Source organism: Triturus cristatus, chromosome 1_2, assembly GCF_964204655.1.
Source record: "Triturus cristatus chromosome 1_2, aTriCri1.1, whole genome shotgun sequence".
Classification (NCBI taxonomy): domain Eukaryota; kingdom Metazoa; phylum Chordata; class Amphibia; order Caudata; family Salamandridae; genus Triturus; species Triturus cristatus.
In genome coordinates, this window is record NC_140580.1 from 747000728 (window position 1) to 747024910 (window position 24183).

A 24183-nucleotide genomic window follows, 5' to 3' on the forward strand; every position below is an offset into this window, starting at 1 on the left:
GCAGCGCCATTCTGTCCTCCACCTTTGGCGCTGGCACCCCCCCTGTGGCAGATTCATCCCTCCCTGCACCCACAACACCTACCCTTTCCCCTCCTGTCCCTGCGGTGCCTGTTTCCACCCTCCCCCCTGATGCCCCCTCTTCTGTGGATGAAATGGACTTGTGAACTGTGCAGGCAAGCTAGGGGACACACGTCCCGATGTGTACCCCCCCCCCGGACATTGCTGCTGGGCTGGCCCATGGCCCTTGTACATAGTGGACATTTTCTCTGATATATTTTCCTGCTGAATAAAGCCTTTTCTTTTTGTTTTGCACACTGATGCTTTCCTGGACTTGCTGTTGGTGCTGGTGCTCCCTGCGTTGGGGTGGTGATAATGTGTTAGGGGTCTGTGAAATGTTGGAGTGTGCTGCTCATGGGGTGTACCCTGCCATCTGCGTGCCATCACAAAGGTCTCTGCAAATGGTATTTGGTCATGTTTGCTCTCACTGTATGGTGACATTGTCCCAAGGTGTGTTCCGTCCTCTGTGGCCCAGGCCATTTTTCATGCAGGGTGTCTCCCAAATGCTGTGCTGTGCTGTGTCTACATTTCCTGGATGTGTGAGGGTTGCCTTTCAATATAGCCATGCTGGCTCAGCGATGGCTCCGCCTGCATCTGGGGTATCACCCTTGTAGGTCACTGAACTTGTTGATGGGGTATATTGTCCGATGTCTGGGCACTGCTGGGAGTGATAGGTACACACCCCTCCTGTGTCTGGGCACTGCTGGGAGTGATAGGCACACACCCCTCCTGTGTCTGGGCACTGCTGGGAGGACCCTGCACCCACCCCTCCTGTGTCTGGGCACTGCTGGGGGTGTTTTGCACACCCCATTCTTATAGCAGGTTCGGTGCGTACATGCACGGGTGGGGGTTTGGTGCGTACATACACGGGTGGGGGTTCGGTCCGTACATACACGGGTGGGGGTTCGGGGCGTACATACTCTGCTGGGGTGGGGGTTCGGTGCGTACATACACGGGTGGTGGTTCGGTGCGTACATACACGGCTGGGGTGGGGGTTTGGTGCGTACATACACGGCTGGTGTGGTGGTTTGGTGCGTACATACACGGGTGGGGGTTCGGTCCGTACATACACGGGTGGTGGTTCGGTGCGTACATACTCTGCTGGGGTGGGGGTTCGGTGCGTACATACACGGGTGGTGGTTCGGTGCGTACATACACGGCTGGGGTGGGGGTTTGGTGCGTACATACACGGCTGGTGTGGTGGTTTGGTGCGTACATACACGGGTGGGGGTTCGGTCCGTACATACACGGGTGGTGGTTCGGTGCGTACATACTCTGCTGGGGTGGGGGTTCGGTCCGTACATACACGGGTGGGGGTTCGGTGCGTACATACACGGCTGGGGTGGGTGTTAGGTGCGTACATACACGGGTGGGGGTTTGGTGCGTACATACACGGCTGGTGGTTCGGTGCGTACATACACGGCTGGGGGGGGGTTCGGTGCGTACATACACGGGTGGTGGTTCGGTGCGTACATACACGGCTGGGGTGGGGGTTTGGTGCGTACATACACGGCTGGTGTGGTGGTTTGGTGCGTACATACACGGGTGGGCGTTTGGTGCGTACATACACGGGTGGTGGTTTGGTGCGTACATACACGGCTGGGGTGGTGGTTTGGTGCGTACATACACGGGTGGTGGTTTGGTGCGTACATACACGGCTGGGGTGGGGGTTCGGTCCGTACATACACGGGTGGGGGTTCGGGGCGTACATACTCTGCTGGGGTGGGGGTTCGGTCCGTACATACACGGGTGGTGGTTCGGTGCGTACATACACGGCTGGGGTGGGTGTTAGGTGCGTACATACACGGGTGGGGGTTTGGTGCGTACATACACGGCTGGGGGGGGTTCGGGGGCGTACATACACGGGTGGTGGTTCGGTGCGTACATACACGGGTGGTGGTTCGGTGCGTACATACACGGCTGGGGTGGGGGTTTGGTGCGTACATACACGGCTGGTGGTTCGGTGCGTACATACACGGCTGGGGTGGGGGTTTGGTGCGTACATACACGGCTGGTGGTTCGGTGCGTACATACACGGCTGGGGGGGGGTTCGGGGGCGTACATACACGGGTGGTGGTTTGGTGCGTACATACACGGCTGGGGTGGGGGTTCGGTCCGTACATACACGGGTGGGGGTTCGGGGCGTACATACTCTGCTGGGGTGGGGGTTCGGTCCGTACATACACGGGTGGGGGTTCGGGGCGTACATACTCTGCTGGGGTGGGTGTTAGGTGCGTACATACACGGGTGGGGGTTTGGTGCGTACATACACGGCTGGTGGTTCGGTGCGTACATACACGGCTGGGGGGGGTTAGGGGGCGTACATACACGGGTGGTGGTTTGGTGCGTACATACACGGCTGGGGTGGGGGTTCGGTCCGTACATACACGGGTGGGGGTTCGGTCCGTACATACACGGGTGGGGGTTCGGGGCGTACATACTCTGCTGGGGTGGGGGTTCGGTGCGTACATACACGGGTGGTGGTTCGGTGCGTACATACACGGCTGGGGTGGGGGTTTGGTGCGTACATACACGGCTGGTGTGGTGGTTTGGTGCGTACATACACGGGTGGGGGTTTGGTGCGTACATACACGGCTGGGGGTTCGGGGCGTACATACCAGGGTGGGGTGGGGGTTCGGGGCGTACATGCACGGGTGGCGCTTGGGTGCGTACATACACGGGTGGGGGTTCGGGGCGTACATACCAGGGTGGGGTGGGGGTTCGGGGCGTACATACACGGGTGGCGCTTGGGTGCGTACATACACGGGTGGCGGTTCGGGGCGTACATACACGGGTGGGGGTTCGGGGCGTACATACACGAGTGGGGGTTCGGGGCGTACATGCACGGGTGGGGGTACGGGCCGTACTTCCACGGGTGGGGGTACGGTCCGTACATACCCCTGCCCACGCTCTGCGTGCCTGGGTACGGGCCGTACCCATGCCTTTGGTGTGTGGGTACGGTGCGTCCCACCATTGTTGCGGGCCGTGGGGTCCGCACCGTACACAGGCCTTGGGGGCGTGGCTACGGGTCGTACCACGCGTACCCCTACATGACCCCAGCAATGCTGGTACGAGCTGTACCAAGGCCTTTCTGACGTGGGTACGGGCCGTACCGCTATTGTTGGAGTGACGTAGGGGGACGCGTGGTACGTTCCGTACCCACGCTCTTGCGGCCTGGGTAGGGTACGTACCGGTTCGCGTGACCATCCACTTCCGTTGTGGCGGACGCTTGCGTTGCTGGCCTTGCCCCCACCCCCTGGAAGTGACCAGGCCCTGATGGTCAGGTATGTCCAGGCCATGTGTGATTTGGTACCATGTGTTGGTGTTGTGTGTCCTGCCCCTGCCCCCCCCTTTGCCCCTGGTTGTTGTGCTGACCTTCTGCGGCGTCTGCGTCGGTTCCTGTACGCCAGGTGGACTGCTAGGAGGGCAGGGATGGCACGTAGGTTCGGGTCCATGTCTGTTCGTCGCGTCCAGCTGCTCCTTGCGTGTGTCGTCCTGATTTCCCGGCAGTTTTTGGCAGCCGGTAAATATTTTCCGTGCGGGATGACGTCGGTTCGAATCGTACTTCCTGGTTCGTGAAACGTAGGCTGGATGCGTACCGACGTCACGTCGGCTCCTTTCAGGATCGGAATTGTGTTTAGTTTCTGTTCGGTCGGTGTTTTGTTCGAATCGTACGGAAATGGTGTTTCCGTATGAATCGTACTTGCATTTTCGGATGGATTTCGCACCGGGTACGAGTCGGACGGAGAAAAGGCTCCGTCCGACGGTTCGTACCCGGTTTTTACCGGATCGGAATTGGCACCTTTGTGTTGAGTTTGTGTTACCCAAGCAACGCAAACCTGGTGCAAAGCGTTGGCAAATTTGTGCCCATGTTGCTGATCCCCATTCTGGTGGGAACCTGAGAATCCCTCTCCTGTTTATTGTCCACAGTTCCAACATCTGTACGAGCAAATGAGAGAAAACAGGAGTATATAGATAGGAATATGGTAATCGGGAGGTGCCAGTAGGGGGTGACACGGGTGAAAGTGCTTGGCACACATTTTCAAGTCCCACCTTGCATTTGTGAACATCTACCTTACCCAATGTTTGGTCGGTTCCCCAATTGACACAGGCTGGAAGTTTTTTTTGTTTTTTTACTTGAATAAGAAGTATAATAAGTATTTGAAAAGCTTACTTTTCTGTGTTGCTCATAGTTTCTGATGAAGTCTCGCAGCTGTTCTTCTCGACTTTCCAGTGTGGCATAGAGTTGCTGCATTTGGCTTACCAATTCTGTTTTCTCCACCTTTAATCGTTTTCGGTCTGCCTTCATTGCTGCATAGAAGAAATATAAAGGTTTCATAAACATGATGGAAAAAGAAGCAGAAATCCTGACATGCGGTGCTCCTGAGATACAGGCTTCAAAATCATAACATTTTAATTAATGTCATCTGTATACGCTGATTGGGAGATATTAGACGCAAATGTGACCTAGATACGACCTTCTAGTTTCTCACTATTAAACGCTATCACGTAAATCCCAGTGTACACCCCAAAACTCTGGCTCCTCATATCTAGTGACATGCCTATTTTTCTCCAAAAAATGTATAGCCAGCAAAAAAAACTCGAGGGTTTACGTTATCTGTATAGCAAGCACTTGTTGACGATTCTCAAGAGTCAAACCAAACCATGTTTTCATTAAAAGAACATAACAAGTACAAAAACTGCCTCTTCAGCTTCATTGTATGCAAATGAATCGCACGAATATTCATAGGAAAGCCCTAAAGGTCTGACTGGATTGGGCACTCAGGACAATCCAATAAGCACCTATTTATTTCCACTGAAATTAGGTCCTAAAATCCAATAAGTACCTATTTCGTTTTGTAGGACCAAATTTCAGTGGAACTAGCAAGAGTAGAGCAGCCCCTGATAACTTTAAAGCAGTAGTGATACTGGCTGCTTAAAAACCAAGTCAAACAACTTCCAAGTTGTGCACAAACACACTCTTTCCCAGTGTTCTCGGACAACTTTCTCTTTTTAAGCTTTGAATGACAATTTGACTAGGAGCTCAGAAGCCAATTGTTGGGCTTTTTGTAATGGCTTTTGAAAAAGCAGGCACCTACTACTGAATTTTCAGACTCAACCAGGGCTTTAGATGGGATCCAAAAAGTAGGGGGTTCTCTCAAAGGGCCGTGGCCTATGTAATTATGGGTGTGGCTTAAACACATTAATTAAATGTTTGTGATTCCTATAACAACCCACCCGGACAGTTTTTTGGTGCAAGGATAAGTAAAACACGTGAAATATATCCAGCAACTATATGGCTGACATGGATTACCCAAACCTTTTTTACATTTATTGTTCAGAAATCCATCAGTGTTATTTGTAAGTGAAGTTAAGGAAATTAATATAGTGCCCGATAGGGAGCCTTTTCAATGCCCGTTTATAAATCCTAACGGGTCTGAGATCCGGAGGGCGCTGGCCCACTTAAAGCCATGGGCCCAACTCAGTAATCCAAATTTAACTGTTCCAAGTTGGCGTGTTTCGAGATCTTATGGTAGTTATGGCAAAGGGCAGCTGTAAGGAGACAGCTCTTTCTCTCCTAACACTATCTTCTGTCTATGTGTGCGTTGGATTTGATGCACTCAGGAGAGGCTCTGCCCCTGCCCATAGCTGGGAGGGTGCAACTTAACCTACCTTCTACAGTCTAGGAAGGGGCCTGGTACTCTCAGTGATCCATTTGTAATGCTGTTGGTACCTCATGATGAAGGAGAAGTTGGGGCTAATATTATCTGCAAGATATTTAATGGTACCATACTGCCTCATCTGCTCACATCTAAGTGAAAAAGATGCAATAAACCATCTCTTTCCAACCTCCCCCGCACTGGGAGGATGGAGTCTATTTACAATAGTGATATAGCAGGTGAGCCGAGACTAAGAGGGCACTTCCATGCATTCTTCAACTTGACCTTGAGAGCATCTGCACTAGACACATGGGAATGAGCTTGCTTTTATTTTATTTTTTTGGTAATCTTTTTATTAACTGTGCTCAAGGTCTCATACAATTCACAGCAGTGTTCAATTGGCATGTAAGAAGACAACATTACATTGTACATTCGAAAGCAAACTTGGCAGTATAATGGACAGGTTACAATGACTCCCCCTGCCCAACCCAACCCCGCATGGCTCGATACTTCCGCCAAGGCCCCTACACCGTCTTCCATTTCTTGGCACATCCCCTGGACTTGTAAATAGTTTCCTCCGCCCTCTGACAGTCCAAGTTTCGTAGCCATTAGTCCCATTGTGGGGGTGCCTGCGCCACCAGAGCTTGCTTTTATTAAATGTGGTTGTGTACTATTTAATAGAAATGGTCAAGGAAATCATATCTAAGTATCAGATTACAAAAGGTAAGAAAAGGTTGAAACCCTTCACCTGAGTGACAACATTCTACATCCTGCCTTGTTTCCTAAACCTGCTATTGTTTCATATTGTGCTAGCGGTAGCCATATGGAAATTAGCTTCCAAGGCACATAATCAATACGTTTAGAGAAATGCAAACATCATTACAAATAGAATGCATGGTACTCTTAGATTTGGTGTTGATGTCTATTAAGCAAACAGTAGTCTTTCGTCAAGAATGCAAATGAAAAGGGGCAGTTGGGGAAAACAAAATCGCCATGGAATTCAGAATCTATCTGGTGCAATAAATAGCACCCACTTAGAGTTTTGGGGGGCTATGGATTTGGTGCGGAGTGCACCAAAATCTGCAAGTTACGGTGAATACTATCTGCTTTTCCATGTTAAATTACACTCCACTTTTGCATCTTTGCCTCTCATTCACTTCTGCTTTCTTTTTCTGTCTCTTCCATTCTGGATGAGATGCCCCAATACTTCCAGCTTACTAGACACTACCCCCTTTTTAGGTCTCAACTCTAGACAGCATATGCGCGGTCTCGAAGAGACCTGTTGTATATACTTTGACAGCTTCAGCCTGCCCTTAAGCTTCCCATTTGCTGGCTCCATCGTCGCTCTCCTATTCTTTCTCCCCATTTGTCCATGGTATGCGTGCGTCATGCTTCTTTCTGTGTTTAGCCCTCCCGAAGAGCATGGACCAATTACAACTGTCCATCCCCAGCTCACATTTTAGCAAATGTTTTTGGAACAATTTTTTTTTCATTTTGAGCCCTTTATAGGGCGCTCGTTTTTTTCACTCGCTCAGAGGTCCATTGCTCCATTCTGTAAACAGGGCTGTAAATCTTGTTCTACCCTGACACAAATGCTGCTGCTCCTTATGCCACTTCCACAGATCACCCCCGTCCCCGCTTTTCCCATCATTGCTGCTCAGGGCCTTTATCGAGGCTGCTGCTCCCTCCTAACCGCTCATGAGGATACCATACGGGTGAAAAAAGTATGATTTTCTTGAAGTATATGATATAAAGCGAACAATTTAGAAGGCAATGATAATCTTAAAATATGCTACATGTTGAATGAATATCGCATTTCTTGTATTAAGAAATTTGGTGAAATTGAGAACTTTTTCTAAAGCGAGTGGGGATCGGGTTAACAGCGCAATCCTCCCTCCTGCACATCAGGTTGGACGTAGTCTTTACCTCTACAACTCTTAAACATGGCCACCATATTTACACAGAACAAAGAAGGACGTTCCTTAACACCTTCTTCTGTTTCTATTAACTCATTTGTTTTGAATTGTCACTGTGCTCATCCTACATCCTCTTTCACCATGGCTGCTGCTTCCTCTAAAGCGCTTACAATGTATGCGTGGAAAAACTATTACTTTCTTGAAAGTATATGTTCTAAAATGGACAAATCAGAAGACAATGATATTTGAAAATATGATACCGGTTGAATGAATATTGAATTCCTTGTATTAAGAAATTTGCTGAAATTGAGTGCTTTTTCTAAAGAGTGTGTGAAAAATTAGTGGGTCCCGGGCTAACAGCGCAATTCCGGTCTTCCCCACATTGGGTTGGACACGGTCTTTACCTCTACAACTCTTAAAGATGGCCACCACATTTCACAGAACAAAGAAGGACGTTCCTTAACAACGTCTTCTGTTTCTTTTAGCTCATATGTTTTGGAATCATCACTGTGCTCCTCCTACAGCCTCTTATCTTCTAAAATATGCTGCTGCCTACTGCTTGTTTTACTGGTCATTACGGTGCTGCTTTCCACTATTGTGCCTGTGGAGCTGCCAACATGGCGAGGCCGCTTGGTAGAGGGAACCCTTGCAATGCCCCACCCCTCATTCCAATTCTGTGGGATTGTTATTGGCCTCTGAGATACTCTTGAGAGTGGCAATCTTGGGCTGTCGCAAAGACATTAACATTGACAAAGCCAAAAGCTTTGCCAATGCTTGTTTAGCTTGTCATCAAGCCTCCTCTCCGGTCTCTTTCTGCTTCTCGGACATGGCCCTCCCCAACCGGGTTCCTCATTTCAGCTGCTGGAGATATCGAAAAAACAGACCGCCAAACATTTTTAGTGTCTCCCAAAAGACTCTTTCCCACTGGTCAATAAAAAAAAAATGTTTTTTTGAAAAACTTTTTCTTTGTTCTTTTTAGTCTCTGAACACAGGAGTCCACACCCTGTTTGACAGTTTCAAACTGATATATCATGGTTTTTGAAAGTCTACCGGGCCACAACTGTCCCATAGACAATAACAATTTTTAACACATGACCATTTAACACGCTATATTTTCCAACTTGATGCTCACCGAGTTGTACAATCACCGAGATGACAGAGACTCCTTTAATTTAATCTTGTATAGGCCTGTAAAATGGGGTAGTATTACTGCCTTCCCAAGGACTGTAGGATTTGCTGTACATGCAACTGGTGCTTATCCTTGAGTTGAAGGCTCGCCCTAAAGTGAATTTGTCATTCAAGGTTAACAAAGTTCTAGTCTTCCCAAATACGCAAACATAGCTGACATGACTTTCAAGGCCGAACATCGTAGCCCTATCTTGGTCCACCAAGGTATACAATAAGGCTTTTGACGCAGACACTGAACTAAGAAAGATGGTCATGGTAAGCATTCAACGCTACATGTGAATCGATGAAGTGGGTGGGCTGCATAGAAACACAGATGTAGATAATGTCAATACCGTGCACTACTGATCTGCTATTTTGTGAAAAGCACTAATACTGAGAGGGGTTTGAAGGTCAGGTCCAAGTGGCCGAGTACTTTCTTCAATGAGAGTCATAGGGTGGAGGTGCAGAACCTGCAAGTTCACCCACTCATGGGAGTCTATTCACTTTTAGGTATCAGAGCAATGTTTCTGTACCTAATTGCTCTTGATTCAGATTATTTAAGATGATTTACCGTTATATTTTAGGGGAATGCACATCATGGTTTCTATTTAAAATGTTGTAAGCAACACTGAGTTGACAACGTTTGCACACAAAAAAGTAGGCAGTAAATCCTGCAAAACATTTTTTAAGAATTTTCTTTTGTATAAGAATTCTAGTCACAAAATCGCATAACATTTTGTAGAATTTTTCCTCAAAACACCCTAGTTGTGTCTCAATTTGAAATGGAGAGTGGTTTCAGCAGAGTGCCCACTGCACGTCTATTAGAGATAAATTCATCGATTTAGAAAACATTGCTGAAGCTAGAGAAAAATAACGGTAACGTTTTGTGATTTAAGGATGCTGCAAGTTTCTAAATCCGGGCCTGGGACTCTGCATCAAGGGTTCAACCTCACCAAATCTGACAGGGTATATTGCGCCACTCCGTAGACGCCTGCTCTGCTTCTCCAGGTAACAGCTGCCAAAAATGGATGTACATTTTTCAAGTTGTCTCTTTTGTAAAAGTTCCTTTTTTTATTTACTAACCCAGCTGGGTCGTTGTGACCAATAGCAGAGCCTCCCGGCAGTATCTCCGGGTGTACTGTCACATGATCTGTGTAAGCAAGCAGGAGTCAAAATAACTAACTGTGCCACTGCTATGGATAGGCAGTCAAAATGGAACTCATGCCATGTCTAATACCCCACCAGAGGGACATTAACCACACAAATCTTATGAATACACACATCATTCGCTTAACCAGTTATGAGTACAATCATCGGCAAGCATTTTTGCACCAGAGATGTAGCACCGCCTGCCTCCATGCAGTGGCGTAGCGAAACTTGAGGGGGCCCCCCTGCAAGGTACACGGAGAAGCCCCCGCTCCTGTTTTAATCAGGAGCTCTCTAACCAAAGGACACTGCTGAGGGGGGCCCCTGCGGCTCAGGGGCCGTGCCTGGACCACGGAGGCCTGTGTTACGCCACTGCCTCCATGCAACCAGTATACACCCGAGGCTGTTGTTCCACACAGCATGCTCTTCAGTCTCCCGGTTGTGCACACAAAGCTTTCAAGTTTCCCAGTACCATGCACAATTTGAGTATCACTTAGGTCTGGCATTAGCCAAAACATTTTGATTTTACTAAAATTAGCTGTATATTATACATACAGAGGGTTTCCACCAGTCCTCTTCATGTATTCGCCTGTTACTGGGTCAGTAAAATCTTTCTCCCACCCACTATAGCATGGCGCAGTGGGTCCGCCCACTCAGCCACTGGCTAATTTCACTGTGAATGTATTCTGCCCTTTGACAGGCAGCATATCCATGCACCAAGTAGCTCTCTTACATGCAAGATGCTAATGACAATGTGAAGAAGGAATCCAAAAAATGAACATGTTTTATTTACTATAAAAAGCAGCTACTACTGTTTCATTACTATTGAAATGTTATCTTGAGTCCAGGTACGGCCTGACATTTTTACATACAACAAATTGTAATGGCGCTGAAATTAGAGGTAACGGATACAATGCTACGATCACATGCTTTAGCCAACATAGCACCACAAAAGCATGCCTACTTACAGACCCACAAGCAAACTTGCTATTTTGCACACTCAAGTCGAGAGACAACGCTTACAGGCGTTGGAGCGCAGGCTCACTTTTTCCTCACATCAGTGTGCAGAAACAATTATAATACATTGCACTTCATGCAGGGGCGTAAAACGGGCACCTGCCCCGCAGGTTGGGGGAGGGGGATGGGCAAGCCTCCAGGGGCCTCAAAGTCTTCAGAGGGGCCCCAATTCGCCCAAAGGCAATGAATGTTTGTGAGATATGTTATGTTATGTTATTTTCATTTATACAGCGCACAGCTACTCGGAAGTGTCCCGGCGCTATAGACCGCTGGGGAACCCGTCCTGGCTATCCCTGTGAGATGGTCCCTTTCTGGGTATCTCCAAGGTGAAACCAGGCATCCCCGGCGTCTGTGGGGGGCCGTTGTAGAGATGAGGCAAGCTTAATGCCCAGAGTTGCCGAGTGTGTTCCTGGTTTAGAGTAGGTACCGAGGCGAGAATTATCGAGTCCGTTTTGACCCTGGTCCACGACCCTGCCGCGTCGGGAATTGAACCCTGGTCCCTGGCCGATTCTCTGCTTACGGATCTGCCACCTCTAACCAGTGAGCCACACCTCTCCATTAAGGGGCCCCTCTTCACAACCTGTGGGGGAAGCATCATTTTACGTTTCTCCACTCACGTCATATCAAGCGTGGGCCATTACTAAGCTCTGTAAATACTAGACGTTATTAATACCTACTTTAATGCTGTTCAGTTCGCCGACTTCAGGAGGTCCAAAGGATGAGTGGGTATTGGCCAGAAGTCAGTGGTGAGTGTTAATTTCAATGCGAGTGTGGCAGGATGGCGAGCACCCAATTTAAGTAAACTCGAGGTTATTTATATGGTGTCCATTACCAGTGCTTAATTTGTAAAAAGAATAAAAATAAAAAAATAAGTCCCGGTGCTCAAAATATTTCTTAGGAGGCCACCGCCACTTCTTCCAGTAGCCTGCCCAGCTACATACCTGGCGCCACCCAATTGCACCATTGTCATGAACACCGCCTACATGGGCAACAGGAAAGCAGCCAGCATGAAAAATATACTAATGGTTGAGAATCATGACATGGATTAAACAGTCCAATTATTTGACAACAGCAACATACATTAAACTAAAGGTGTTTGAATGAGGGAAATGTATCATATCTACCAAAAATGACCATGCCTGAGCAGAAACCCAAAGCCTGTACTATAAACTGAAGTCTACTGCTCGATCAACTTCACTATGGCACGCCACAAAATCGCATTAATTCCAGAGACCAAATTGCCATGTAGAAATATGCCATGTACATCAAAACTAATGAAGATGCTTAAAGCAAACACAGACAAATCTGCCAAAGCCATGTATACAACCTGAAAGACTCCGTCAGCCAAGCATGCCAAAACAATTAGGGGTTAAAACATTGTACACTGGTGCCTTGTAAGCCTGCATCTTAAGTTTCCGAAGCTTAAACTGTACCCGAAACCCAACAATAAAGGACCTAGTGGACGGAGTATCCTAGTCCTGACTTACTTGTCATTGACACATCTTTAACTGTGATGGTGGAGTGACACTCCTGCTTCGGTGTTAGCTGTGAGCGTACCTGCAGAACAATAGTATGACTTTGACTCAGGGGCACCTCTTCTGTAATGGCAGAGCACTGCCCCACCTGTACAGTAACTCAGCGAAACACAAAATGATAATGAAAGAATATTCTCTTTTTATTTTTTGTTGAATTACTAACCCAATGTCGGTGTAGGTGGGGCCAGTCCGTGAATGATGGGCACTGTAAGGTGTGCATGTCTGTTTGGCCAGCCGTCTTAGGCCTTGGTGGAGGAGCCACCGCTCGTACTGTGCTGAGGGGGCCCCCTGGAGATCAGCCCCCCCCCCCACCTGGAGGTTGCGGGGCATATGTTACACCACTGGGGGGGGCCAAGAGATGTACAATGTGAGGAGATACTGCAGTTGCCAACAAATTACAAACGGATACAAATGATGTAGGCGCACTGCCAGACGGGGATTGAGGCCAGAAGAACAGGGGGGGAAAAGGAAGAGGGAAATGTGGTAAAGCTGTGGAGCTGGACAAGCGGAGTTTTGGGGACTTTTTTTGAAGATGTGGCAAAGGCTGAAAATCCCCAGGTGAGGGGAGGAAACATTTGCAGGTGAGAGGAACAAGCATGAGTTGAATTTTGAGATGGTGCAGTAGGGTTTGGAGGTAGCAGGACAGTTCTTGGTTTGTGGGCATAGGGGGATGGTAGGGCATGCATGGACACACATTTATATCTCATGTTTGCCAATTCAGTATAAACACATGGTTTCCCTCTGTGGGCTTTGCCAATAAGAATGATGACTTTTCAAAACCATCACTAGGAATGGCTCTGTATGTGGCCCTTAGGATTCAAATACCAGAAGACTGATTTCGATTATTTACTGGAAAACCACGTCTGTGTCTCATCACACACAAAAGTGCCATGCCTTCGAGTGAGATTGCCTAGAGGTACAGGCTTTGGAAAATGGGGGTCAGTTTTGATGCAGCCTTTCCTCAAGATCCTTTGATTCTGATCAAATGACTTAATATTCCAGTGCCCAAAATGAAAAAAAATGTGTAATGTAGCCTGGTTCTGTTGCAAAGCGCTCTAATGACTTCGGGCCAGGTTCTCCCCCCAAAAAACAAAAAAAGGTTAGTTATAATAGTAGGCTTTTGTTTTCAACTATCCATTTAGAATGATAAATTGGGAACAAGAGCAAAAACAAGAGTTCCATACGTTAACCATTTGTTTAATGAAACTATTTGGAAAGATGGTGAATGAGGAAGAGCCAACAAAAGAAAGTGCTTTGATATTTATAAAAAAAAAACTGAGAAATTATTGGAATAATTACCGAAACACTATTTTGAGTGACTGGTCTTGCATTATAATGGATAGCAGGCTGAATGTTAATAAACCCGTCCATTGTAGGGTAAGAATATAAGTAGTCCAGCTGGAAGAGACATTAACGAAAGAGCGCTGGTAAAGGTGGCTTTAGGTTTTACTTAACGGGCAAAAAGATTTACTCAAGTGTAAACTGATTCCTTTTTGCCTCAAACAGCAGACCGTGCCTTGCAGCAGCCTAGTTTGGTAGGTAGTAAAATGCCTACTATTTTAGTTGAGTAAAGTTTAAATCCCAGTGGAAAGGTCAACATGAAGAACATGAATGGAGCATGAGCCACAGCGTTAGCATTTAAATTTAGAGATATGGAATGATTATTAAAGAATCACGGCCATGCCAGCACTCTAAGGACTGTTGAAGATGTTCATCCTCTGCAATATGTTGGTAGTTGTTTCATTCTTTTCCTTCAGACTTAACATTAACACCAAAAGTCCAGTGCTTGTAGGATCATTTGTATCACCAGGGATCCAAGAGTTTAATCTCCAGATTTGCTCTGATAGTCCTGCATGCTAAAAGCCCCTTGTCTTCTACAAAGTATTTTGAATTCTAGGAAAGACCATGTTACAACCACTGAAGCAGGAAGAGCAATCCACACGGGAAACATCCTAAACAACGAATCCGCACACTTAACCATCTTGCGGTGAGTCGCCTGAGTGTTCCATGAGAAGTCTATTTTAATACCCCTTTGTTGTGAAGCCTCATATTTACCAGAATATTTTCAAGTTTCAAATAGTTTTCATATCTCTATATATGACATCTACATTCAACATATTCATGATGCCTTTAAACCTCGTCTCGTTAGATTTCAAGTTGCTCACCAATTTGGTAGCTCTTCACATCTTTGTCCACTTGGAAGTCTGACCTCTACTCCTGAACGCTATAATCTATTGTTCGCTCAGTTTGAATTTACGCTGTACTAATGAATTTTTTTCCGTTGGTTAAAACTCCCTCTCTGCCCCAGAAATACACATGTTGGAGCTTTTGGGAAAGTGGATGTAATAATTCCAAGGCCACAGACGATGGTCTCCAATATCCTATCCCAATTTTGCTTTTTGATCTAAACAAATTGAAAATGCACTCTTTTGCCCTTGTCCGCGCTGAATGTTGGTTTCCACCTCTGTGGAGACAAACGTTTTTTAGAATGTCTTATTTTCATCCACTCCTTCCAGGGTACCTGCTATCACTACTGCAGATTGGCAGGTGATGCACACTGAGGTATACCTTACCTCACAGAAATTCTGCAAAGGTGTGATAAAGTGATCAATGAAGAAGATGCGGTCTACTGGATAAGTAGTGGATCTTTGAACCCATCGACCTGGGTTCTAATCCCTGCTTCAACACTTGATTAAAAACACAAGATTCTGGAAAAATCATTGTATCCTCCTGTGCAACAAACTATAAATACAAAGTGATGCAATTTACTGTCTAGTACTGTATGTTATTAGGTTTATTGTGTTCTTACTTTTTGTCCTAGGAATTATATTTTCCATAGTACTGTCCCTATTACAGTTTGTCACACACTAACCATATCATGGTTTCTTTCCCTTGTCATCAACTAGACCCAGGCACCTTCCTGTATTGTGTACATCGCCTCATGCTGGAGATGTGCTTGTTGCAATAAGAAAGGTTCTCTGTAAGCTGCTGTGCTCTTATGGAACTAGGCATGCACTGTATCAAATACGCATTAAAAAAGGACGGGTGTGCCAACACCCTTCAATTTCTTTCACTACAAATATGCTCTGCTACATTTCATCCCAACTCCACATTGGCCTGCCAAATGGGGCTTCAACACACCACAGCAAACCTTTCCAAGGGCCTATGGAAATATGACATCACCCACATCCTATTTATTTTATTTATTTGTATTTATTTAAAAAGATTTATAAAGCGCACAGCTGCCCAACAGGGTTTTCGGGCACTGAGCAGGACAAGCGAGGTTGCAGCTAGATTGGAGGAGAGGAATTAAACCGGACTATAAAGGAAGGTCTTTAGCTTTTTACAAAAATGTAATAGTGACTGACAGATCCTAAGTTCCAAAGGAAGAGAATTCCACAGTTTAGGTCCAAGATAAGAGAACGAGCGGCCTCTCATACGGGTCCGCCATACTCTAGAAACTGGAAAAAAGAGAAAGGCTGGCCGATCTCAATTGGCAGGAGGGTAGGTAAGGTTTGACAAAGCTTTGAATGTATGAGGGTGCCTAGCCATGCTGAACACAAAACATATAACATAGGGCCTTGAACTCAATATGTTTGTTTACCTTAAGCCAGTGGAGTTGATGGAGCAGAGGAGAGACAGAGACATGGCGAGGCGATGCAGCCGAAAAAGCAGGCGGGCGGCTGCATTTTGAATGAGTTGAAGACGGCGAATGGAAGCCTTGTCTGCGCCCATGTACAGTACACTGCCATAGTCAAGTCTGGAGATCACTAAACCCTGCAATACGGTTCTTTGGGCTGCAGGTGGAATTAACCAAATTATTTTTTTATCCACTTAAGGACTGCAAAGCAAGCTGCGGTGACTCCAGACACTTGGGCTCCAAGAGAAAGCTTGCCATCAACGGTAAAACCCAAGTTCTTAACCTTCGGACCAGAGCAGGTAAAGGTCCCAAAGAGGCGTGCCAATGACTAGCTCCCCAGAGTTCGGGATTGTTCCTCAGGATGAGGACCTCAGTCTTAGGGCCGTTCAACTTTAAAGCATTTCTGGACAGCCACAAGGAAATATTACGCAGTCCATGCTAGAGCAGTGAGGGGTCCTGATGCTGAGCAGATGAAAGAGAGAAAATGATCTGAGTTTCGTCTGCCTAAGAGAAGATGGACAACCCAGATTTTTCTGCGATGTCCGCCAGAGGGCGAACATAGATATAAAAAAGCAGAGGACTCAAATCAAGCCCGGCGGCACCTCAGATATTAAGGCTACTGAGTTTGATTTAGTTGTATGGGAGAAGACTTGAAAGGAGTGATCCTCTAGAAAAGAGATCATCCACTGCAAGGCCACACTTTCAATGCCTGAGGCTTCAAGGCGATCCACCAGGATGGAATGAGAGACTGTGTTAAAGGCTGTGCTCAAATCCAACAGGATGAACGCTGCAGTACGACCCTGTCAAGCTTCTGCCCGAGGTCCTCCGTAACCCAGAGCAGAGCCGATTCGGTGCTATGACCAGGACTAAAACCTGACTGCGACGGACGGAATAATTTGTGCAATGTCACATGAGTGGAGAGTTGAGAATTGATGCATCTTTCCAGTACTTTGGAAAAGGTTGAAAGAAGAGATATGGGCCGGTAATTTGACCAACAGAGGGGATCCAGGCAAGTGTTTTTCAGCAAAGGGAGCACAAGAGTGTGTTTCCAATTTCGAGGCACCTGCCCATAATTTAAAGAGGAATTGAGGAGAGTAAGAACCACTCCAAGGGCAGACTCATCCAAAAGTCAGAGCTTAGATGGAGGGAGAGGATCAAGTGGGGAGCCGGACTTGATAGTTCCCAGTAAACATTGAAGAGGGGTCAAATCAAGAGGGAGCCAGGCCTTGACTCGACAAGACTCGACAGATGAGAGGGCATGGGGGGCAGTATTGACCTGATCAGAGAGTTGAGTGTTCGAGAAGATGAGGTTGTCTTGAAGGGAGGAATCAGAGTCAAGCGGACGATAAATAGACAACTTTATTGTGGAAAAACAGCGCATGTTTGTTACATTGATGTAGCGAAAGTGAAGGGGCCGGCAGGAACGTGCTTAACGCAAAGAGTTCTGTCACAACTTTAAATAGAGTTTTCTGCCAGTTTTGGGCAGTCATAATCTTATCCGTATAAAAGGAAGACTGTGTTGATCGGCATAGAACATGGTATTTTTTCAGTGCCTCCAGATAGGCAGCCTTAGCCTCAGTAGCATAGTGCTTTCTCCACTGTCTCTCCAGGACTGTACAGTGTTTTTTATCAAGTCTGAGAGAGTCTGTAAACCACGGGTGGGGGGGAAGCACTCTAGGTTGAGATTTGGCGGAGAGAGGAAGAGTAGAATCAATAGCCTCTGACAGCCAGTGTTGTACCAAAAGTTGATCTGAGTCCAGTTGAGGAGTACTAGTAGGAATTGTTTTGAGAGCCGCTTATTAAGTGCCTTCATATCAAGTTTAGATCAGTTCCTCTTTTTTTGCAAAACGGGTGGTCGAGTCAAAGGGGCCTGGGGAAAAAATAATGGAGAATGGAACTCTGCTGGCCCTTCGTTCTGGCCTGACCCATCTTCAAGTCCAACTACATCAGGTACAAAAACCTTACAACTGGCACTCCACCTCTGGTGATTCATGGCACACCCAATCAAACAATCAAATAAGATTTGTAGAGCTCTGCTTATCACCCTTGAGGGTATCCAGGCGCTGTGGTGGAGGGAGAGTGCTACTGCTGTTGGGGTGAGTTAGTTGAAGAGCCAGGTCCTTCCTGAACTCTGGCATTGTGGGGGAAGAATGGAGGTAGAGGAAGAGGCCATTCAAGGACTTGTCTGCCAGGTCTGAGAAAGCACGGACACAGCTCATGCTTCTGTGGATGCGGGTGCGTGGGCCAGGAAGAGTGATGAGGATTGAAGTATGCGGCGGGTAGGCTGGTGGAAGTTCACCCTGTGGTTAAGGTAGGCTGGATCCTTGTTGTGAAGGGCTTTGTAGGCGTGGGTAAGCAGTTTGAACTGCCCCCCCCATCTGCTGATGGGGAGCCAGTCTTGGGCTTTGAGGTGGGGGAGATGCGGGTTGCCTCGGGAGGTAAAGGAGGAGCCTGGCTGCTGCCTTTAGGGTGGTCTCAACTACTACTGTTTAGTAGTTGAGATGTGATTCCCATGTAGAGTGAGTTGCTGTAGTCCAGGAGGCTGGTGATGAGGGGTTGTGTGACGGTATGTCTGGTTTTGAAGGGGAGCCATTTGAAGATGTTTCTGAGTAAGCCCAGGACGAGAAAGCAAGAGGATAAAACCGTGTTAATCTGCTTCCTCATCAAGAGATTGCGGTCAAGTATTATTCAGAGGTTTCTAGCGTGCTCTGTGGGTGTTGGCCGAGCTCTGTTGTTCCCTAGGGAGTTGCTACTCCCAAAGATGAGTATTTCTGTTTTGTCTGTGTTGCGTTTGAGGCATCTGCTATGCATCCAGCACACGACGCTGGTCATGCACCTGTGGAAGTTAGATTTGGTATTAGTCAGGTCTGAGGGGAGTAAGAGGATGAGCTGAGTGCTGTCAGCATAGGAGATTATGTTCCTGCCGTGGGATCTAACCAGGTTGGCCAGAGGTGTTGAAAAGGGTTGGGCTAAGAGAGGATCCTTGTGGGACCCACAGCTAGGATATTATTAAACTGGACACAAAGACATATAAACAAGGAAACAAAAAACAAGACAACATGCCTTTTCCATCTAGGCACTCAGGAACTGGAAAATCATCCCCCTTTTACCTTAGGACTCCTGCTACCCTTCACAAATTTGGGAAAGAGACCGACACACATCTTTAAAGTACACTACATACATCACAACACAGTAAATAGCCCACCTCCCTTCTCAAAATCAGCAACTGCAGCCTAGATTCACTCCGACTGTATCTATGCCTATGACCTTTACCACCCACTGCCTTTCGGCTAGGTCCCGGCTTCACTAATACCACAGACGTAAACACAAAATGTATAATATACTACATGCCCTTTAACAAAACGAGACTGACTTGTATGCCTGTGAGTCTCAGCTTAAATTAGTTACTGCAATTTAATTTATATTTTTACAGCTGGCAGAAGTGTGCGATTGAGGAAATGCAGCCCACAACACCCACAACATGAACTTTCAACACCATTAACACCAATAATTACACCGTTTCACCCGTATCCTATTGTAGCCCACTGCATCGGTGAGGTTAATGTCTGACAATGTATTTGTCAGAACATCACCCATCTGCTTCATAATCCATGAATCAAATATCTTCTTTTTTTTGTTTAATTAAGTACAAAACGTACTGAACAACACCAAACCTCCTGAGAGTGATGGAAAAAAAGGAGTGGAGGTAATCAGGTAGATGTCAACTTATAATTACTTTGGGAAAGCGGGTTTAAACTGTGCTGAAATGTAGCACTGTCTTCTTGCTCATGAATAATAAAAGCTCTGATTTATCTCCAGCCTTAGCTCATTCCTGCCCAGCTATGAATTTGAAGTGAATACATTTTTATGATCAGCCCGGAGCCCTAAACAGTAAAGCTGTACACAAAAGGAAGGGGGGATTAAACGCATTCCCCAAGTGCCCCTAGGAGGGTAGAGGGCGGGAAGGGGTCAGGTCACAAATTAAAGGAACAAACTACGAAAATTAAGTCAGTTTCGGAAATTATAACATACTTTGAGGTATAAACTGCCAACCTATGTGTTTCGTATTATGTGCACCATGTTCAAGGGAGTAGCCAGAAAATTAAGATCGACCTCACTGGTCAATGGTACCCGCCTGACTCTAGGGTGGACCCAAAAGGAGTAAAGGGGATTCTATTACCACACCTCTTCGAATGAAAAGTTGTATTTCCCTGTTTAACGTTCACTACCTAGAACAGTTGCAGGACATTTTTAGTTCAGGCGACCGCTTAAGGTAGGTAGGTATGTAGGTAGATGTTCCCTCATGTAATAGTGTGTGCCCAGGTGGTAGTGGTCTTAATTATTATGCTATGACGCCACAGAGAATACCTAAATGGAAACACTTCAACTTATATTATACCACATCATGTCACTGTAGTATGTAACACTCGGACATCAGGCCAAGTGCCTGGAACTGTACAGGCAACAACATTACCAAGCCAGACCCATGCAGTTGAGTGGCGCTCACAGTTTTGGTAGTACACACGATAGGTAAAGTGGTTTACATCGACCCCAGTTGCAATTTTCTCTTAACAGGACTATTACCTAACATATGGGTAACCAAAAACATGGTATTTTTTTTGCAGCCATTTTCAAGGAGCATTTATTAATACGACTCTTGTCATGAATGCATGCTTTGCTTATTATTGAACATTCACCCTCACGCTTGACGGGCAATCTCCTTCGGTATCCCCATCATGAGCTGTGACTGCAATTTTCCAGCTTTTCTCAATTAATTCGGTCTTCTTGTGAGCTTGCACGCACATGCAGCAACATTCCCGCTTTGACTGGTCTATTCCTCAAGACAACACAAGGTGGTTTTGATACTTACAGCTAGTGCTTAATTTGAGCGGGTGGTTTCCGGTGCTCGGAACCAGCACCTAATGATCAGCACACATGGTGGCAGTGCCTGCCTAATTTAGGTATGAGCACAACAGCAGCTGTTTATTAATTCAATATACATTAACAATGGATAAACACCTTCCACCCAAGCCATTGTTATAGCGGTGGGACCTGGAACAATACGATTAGTCACACTTGTAAGAGTTTGACAGTTAGTAGTTGTGCTTCTACTGTCACTGACTGACTGGCAACTTATTTTACAAACTAAGCACTGCTTACAGTTATTTTTTTATTTTCGGGGAATGACAGCCGAAACCAACAAATGCGTGCCCCTCCCTAAGCAAAATGAAGAAATAGAGAAATGTACCATTCATCAAAGTGTTTTCGTTTCAAGGCCAGCCCGGTTGGGCATTACAAACGCACTTGGTGCTGGTGCAATTGTGCCTTCATAAAGTACATTTGCAAATAAAACACCACTGGAAAAAGCCACGGGGAAAAAAAAACACTGCTAAACGGATGCACAGATGACGTCATGGTGGCTTTGCTTTTGACTGAGCACCGCGCTGTCTAGCGGGAGCCGTTCATGTTTCTTTCATATGTGTGACTTTATAGTCAGCCCGCTCGGGGAATCTCGGTTTAATCCTCCTTTAAAGATGCCGTGGTGAATCCGCTGGCATTCTGCGGCAGACGGGCAGTTTAATACCCGTCCAGCCCCCGCTCGAATCTGCATAGACACAAAGGAAGTTCACCTGCGTGTCACCGGCCTCGTGTAAAACTGCGCAGTTTCTCAGAGTTCACAGACATTTTGTGTTGAAATTATAAAAGACGAGGCAAAAGGTTTGAACCTCAAGGTACCCTGAATTCCGCGGACATTGTTATAAAGAGTACGTATCCATGGCAACTCGAGGAGTTTTCTTCAGAAGGAATGAGGTAAACCATTTCAAAGTCATAATTTTAACCCTTTCCTGCCTTTCCAACAGAGAGGATGGCAGCGAGTCATTAACTGCGTCTAATGCGGCTGTCAGGATGAGTGGTGCAGCTCGCCCATGACAAGTACTCACCTCGTGAGGAGTGGAACGTGTCCCCCTGCATCCTTTGTAGTGCATGGTACACCAAGCGCTTTTTATAGTGCTTGATTTGTAAAATAAGAAGAGTTGACACTCAACGTTTTGCTCTGAAGCACGCAGAAGGCACTATTGTATGTCGACGTCGCAATAAAATGAGCATTTGCAATGCAATAGGTCTCGTATTCACGCGAGTTTGAGCTATTGGCATTGTAAATGAAAATGCCTTTTATTTATATTTTGGGTTTTAAAACATAACTAAAAGGCATTGTCGTTTACAATACTAATAGCTTAAACTCTCGCAAATGTGAGACCTATTGCATTGAAATAAAGGGCCTTCTCGACCGCTTGTTAGAAATTTCAGAGGAAGAGACCGGCCTGCGACCTCTTCAAAGTAGTGATAAATAGTGCAGTGAAGAAGATGTGCAAGTGTTGTAAATGACACAGACAAAAAGTGTGAAGTGAGAGTTAGATATGATCCTAGCTACAAACACTAACAAAGCACTCCAACACCTTTCTCTCTGGGATTACATTGTCGGGGCTCAGGAGGAAGAATGGGGGGGGGGGGGTATTTTTTGCCCTCTCCGTGATTTGAGTGCTCAGTGTGGCATTGCGTAATGTCATCGCTATCTTTAGCCTAATAAAAAACACTCCAGCTGTAGTAGGGCCCTGGCTGTACCTTCTGGTGCAGGGCGGGCTGTGCTTTATGGCAGGCATGGATGGAGGGATGGTCTCAGCTGCAGCTCTGGCCTCATACAGTGCCCCCGCTATTACTAGTGAGCGAGAGACGCTGAGGTGAGGATATTGGTACTGGTGGTTGTGGTGGTGGCGTATTGGTGGTAGTGGTATCGGTATTGGTGGTACTGGTATTGGTGGTGGTATGGGTGGTGGTGGTATTGGGTGGTATTGGTGATGGTGGTGGTATTGGTGGTGGTAGTGGTGGTGGTATTGGTAATGGTGGTGGTATTGGTGGTGGTATTGGTGGTAGTATTGGTGGTGGTGATGGTATTGGTGGTGGTGATGGTATTGGTGGTGGTGATGGTATTGGTGGTGGTGGTTGTGGTATTGGGTTTGGTGGTGGTGTTGGTACTGGATTGGTGGGGGTGATATAGGTGGTGATGGTGGTGGCATTGAGTGGTGGTAGTGGTATTGATGATGGTGGTGGTATTAATGGTGTTGGTGGTGGTGGTTGTGTTGGTCCTGGTGATGGTGGTATTGGTGGTGGTGGTGGTGGTATTGGTGGTGGTGGTATTGGTGGTGTTAGTATTGGTGGTGGTATTGGTGGTGTTAGTATTGGTGGTGGTATTGGTGGTGTTGGCGGTATTGGAGGTGGTATTGGTGGTATTGATGGTGGTGGTATTGGTGGTGTAGTTAGCAAAACAGGTTTTTGAAAACAACCCATCGGGTGGCTTTCGTACAGATGACATGTAACACAGATGTGCTGTTGTCCGCTTCAGCCCATTAGCACAAGATTATGTTCTACCTGGAATTCACGTGACTTAATGTGCTAATCATTTCTAAATCCATTTTACTTGGAGGGTTGAAACAGAAACAAGATAATGCCGGGTTAAAGTGATTGAAAGCAGGCCACGGTGTTACGGGGGCGGCCGTGCTGCTTAAAATGTCCGGCCTGCATCAAGAGAAACTCAATAAAGTAAATAGTGCTTACAGATTAAATAACAGGTCCCGTGTAACAAGTGAAGTAAAAGGGACAGTCGCTATGGGAGGGTACAAATCAAGACAAGGCCGTACTATGGGGGGACTAACAAGCCTAATAATTAATCAGACGGCAGCATTTACGAAAGACAATGACACAAGCCAATGAAAAATATGGGAGGAGAGTGAGCGCAGCTTCTCTCCCATTCTCTACTACAGCAGTCTCGCAGAGCGAGTAGTGCATGCACGCTGCCGCTAGGCTCCACCTATAAAGTGGAGGCAGGGTCTTGAATACCGAAGGCCCATCCCTGCAACCACAGGCTCAAATTACGTACTGCCTTATTGGGGCACAGTTGGGCCCAAACTTTTGAAAACTGTAACTGTGGTATGGCAGTTAACACCACATGCAGTGCCAGTGTGTCCACTCCCTAGCTACAACAGCTT

General features: G+C 46.6%; 1 protein-coding gene across 10 annotated transcripts in view; it reads right to left on the reverse strand.

Moving 5' to 3' along the window:
* The window catches only part of KAZN (kazrin, periplakin interacting protein), a 998377-nt gene that overhangs the window by 218682 nt on the left and 755512 nt on the right, over positions 1-24183 (reverse strand). For all 10 annotated transcript variants that reach the window (XM_085608668.1, XM_085608670.1, XM_085608669.1 and 7 more), the window contains one exon: positions 4232-4368. In XM_085608668.1, the coding sequence (XP_085464794.1) occupies positions 4232-4368 (137 nt within the window). The remainder of the gene's footprint in view (positions 1-4231; positions 4369-24183) is intronic.